The sequence below is a fragment of the Aplysia californica genome, unplaced genomic scaffold (assembly GCF_000002075.1).
Source record: "Aplysia californica isolate F4 #8 unplaced genomic scaffold, AplCal3.0 scaffold00405, whole genome shotgun sequence".
In the NCBI taxonomy this organism is placed as follows: Eukaryota; Metazoa; Mollusca; class Gastropoda; order Aplysiida; family Aplysiidae; genus Aplysia; species Aplysia californica.
In genome coordinates, this window is record NW_004797675.1 from 648,629 (window position 1) to 651,614 (window position 2,986).

At 45.7% G+C, this 2,986-nt stretch overlaps 1 protein-coding gene across 1 annotated transcript in view; it reads left to right on the forward strand.

Moving 5' to 3' along the window:
• Window positions 1–2,986, forward strand: part of LOC101852560 (endoglucanase 4) — a gene marked incomplete in the record, with an annotated part of 33,211 nt that overhangs the window by 25,466 nt on the left and 4,759 nt on the right. Inside the window, 1 exon segment of the mRNA XM_013085771.2 lies at window positions 1,475–1,665. Coding sequence (XP_012941225.1) covers window positions 1,475–1,665 — 191 coding nt within the window.

The window sequence follows — 2,986 nt, forward strand, 5'->3', positions numbered from 1 at the left end:
GGGGGGCTGTAACCCTCAAGATTGTTTTACTTGGTCAAGAGGCACAAACATTTTGATTGGTCTATCTCCGTCGGAGACGTTTCTGGACAGATACTGAGCCTTCCCTGTTTTAACCCATAATTTGATATTTTGCCCTTAGATTTGAAATTTTCTTGAAAATGATTTGTTTGCGACAGTTTTAATAGCTATAGGTGTGATCTGCAGCCTACAATATGCAGTTTGACCCCCAAAGCAGTGCATCTGTGTGCGGGAGTACGCCTCCGAATAGTTCCTGGGTGCTCTCTGGAGACACCTCCGAATATCTTCTGTCTCATCCTTGAGGTTTGTCTCCAAATCTCAGAAAGCGAAATTGGCGTCTGTGGTGTTATACGGGGTGCTCATTGCGGATGGGAGCGGGTCGGGTCGGGTCGGGTCGGGTCGGGTCGGGCGATCGATTTGTGCCACGATAACCGCTTTACGCCCTCAGTCTGGCTAGCAAACCGACCTGACCAGACCCAATCGTGCCAATGATGGACACCCGGTATAACAGTTCTTCTTCTTCCTCGTTCTCGATGACAGCAGCTAGACAGTCAGTCCGATGTCGCGCACAAACTGTGCAGTCCGCTTCAAATCTGAGAGACTGCCATAGAGCTTTCTCCCAAAGGGAGTCACATTCTGCCACGTCTGTATAAGAAGGGTGGCGTAGCGCGGGAAGTCAAGTGCTGAAGGATGGTTATGGTTGGCATCCTCTTGGTTGTGTCCACATTCACCGCACATTTGCGGACTCTCCCACTTTTAATTTAGTGTGTATAACAAAAATCAACCCGACCCCCCTTGTGGGAAGAATTTTTATTGAGTATGTCCACCTCTCTGCTGGCATGTTGCAACCTTCTCAGCCCAGGTTGATTCTGAAAGGCAACGTAGACCCAGTCTGTGTCCTAAATCATCCGAATTGTTTCACTGTGGATGTAAAATGTAAAACGATTACAACCCCAACCCCCACCCCCACCCCCACCCCAATCACAATTGAGTACCATAACGGTTAGTTGAGTCTCCAGAAGTGTCTTCAAGGGACGCAATCGGGATAATTTGTGCACGCAAAGTGTAATACAGAGTTACTTGCCTCATACAGAACTGCCCGTCGGCAATTTTTTGTTGGACGTCTCCGGTCGATGGTAGCGATCCCAACCCCCCCCCCTGTTGGACGTCTCCGGTCGATGGTAGCGATCCCAACCCCCCCCCCTCTGTCTGTCTCTCTCTCTGTCTGTCTCTCTCTCTGTCTGTCTCTCTCTCTGTCTGTCTCATTCTCTCTGTGCCTCTCCTCCCATTTCCCCTGTTTGCCAAATCTCTCTTGTTATCACCACCCTCCCCCCCTTTTTTTTCCCTCGACACAAATCACCATTACTTTTAGATCTCAAAAACGATCCGTGGTAGCTCAAATTAAAAGAACAAAATTGTAATTATTTCTCTTTGTACCCGTATCCCTCCTCAACAGGACCTGCCCACTTTCCCCCGCCACGTGCGATTGGTCCACGTTCAATGACCCCGCCCCCAACGCCCACGAACTGACAGGTGCTCTAGTGGGCGGGCCCGGCAAGAACGACGACTACGTTGACAAGAGAGGCGACTATATCAAGAATGAGGTCACCACTGACTACAACGCCGGGTTCCAGAGTGCTCTGGCGGGTAAGAAACGGTTATTAAAGAATAACTAGCTGGGCCCCTTTTCGATGAAAGGAAGGATCGGAGCATTAACATCAACTGAAAGTCATTGGTAAAGAAAAGAAAACATGAAGCTAGATCTATACGGGTCGCACACTTAAAATAGTACTCAGTATTGCGCAACAATGCGCGATAGTATCGAACGGAAGTAACCCTTGAAATAAACAAACTTGGCGGATTTTCTAAAATTGCAGAGACAGAAGCGTCGGCCTACAAAAGTGATCGGCGAAATAAAGAAATTTAGCTTTTTGCAGCAAGACTGTCTCAAAACTGAAAAAACCAAGGCGTCATGATCTGGAGAATATATTAAAGAATCTTTTGGCGAAAACCGCATGTCGATCGATGCAGCCATTAAAAAGCCTTTTGAATAGCTTAAAATTGAAAAAGAAAACATGTGAAAACACCAAAACTTCCTCAGTGTACGCACAGTTAACGCTTGGAATTCCCTACCGGAAAATGTGGTGTTTGCACCATCCTTGAATGCTTTCAAGAATAGGATTGACATGGTCTGGAAGGCACATAAATTCTCTATGAACCTAGATTGGTTTCAAACTGCCAGATCCATGAGTCATGAGCACCAACCTGCAGTTAACAGAGTGTGAAAACAACGAGCAGGAAGGAACAAGCAATGAAAGCAACGAACGGCTGATAGGCAACTAGAAAACAACGAGCCGTAAGCAACAAGCAATGAAAGCAACGAACGGCTGATAGGCAACTAGCCTATAGATAAGTACGGTGATTTGTCCACCAACCTTATTATAGTAACCAGCGCCCACTTCAGACAATAGATAAGTACGGTGATTTGTCCACCAACCTTATTATAGTAACCAGCGCCCACTTCGGCTGCCTCTAAAAGACTAACATTATTTATAACTTGTACGGTAATTGACAGCCCTTATTTTTTGTAGCCTGCGCCCACTTAGAGACTAACATTAATTCCGAACGGCTCCTCTTCATGTATATGTCTCACGACGCGTTGGGATCAGGCGTTCGTTAAATTTTGGGCATATGGAGATTTTCATAAAGCTTGTTCATTTGCCTTACTTCAGATTAAAAAAAAATACCCATTTATCTTGAACACACGTCGAGATATTTGTGATTGAAGGAGAAGGGGTCGTCTGGTTTCAGAGGTAAAATTAGTAAGAAAATGACCACCAAAGTTTGGTGACCCCCATAGCTCAAAGATTCCTGGGAAACTTAAAACTTACATTTTCTGTGCCTTTTAAAATCTACACATAAATGTGTTTTGAAATGGACATAAAAGGTGTTGAATACCCCCCCCCCA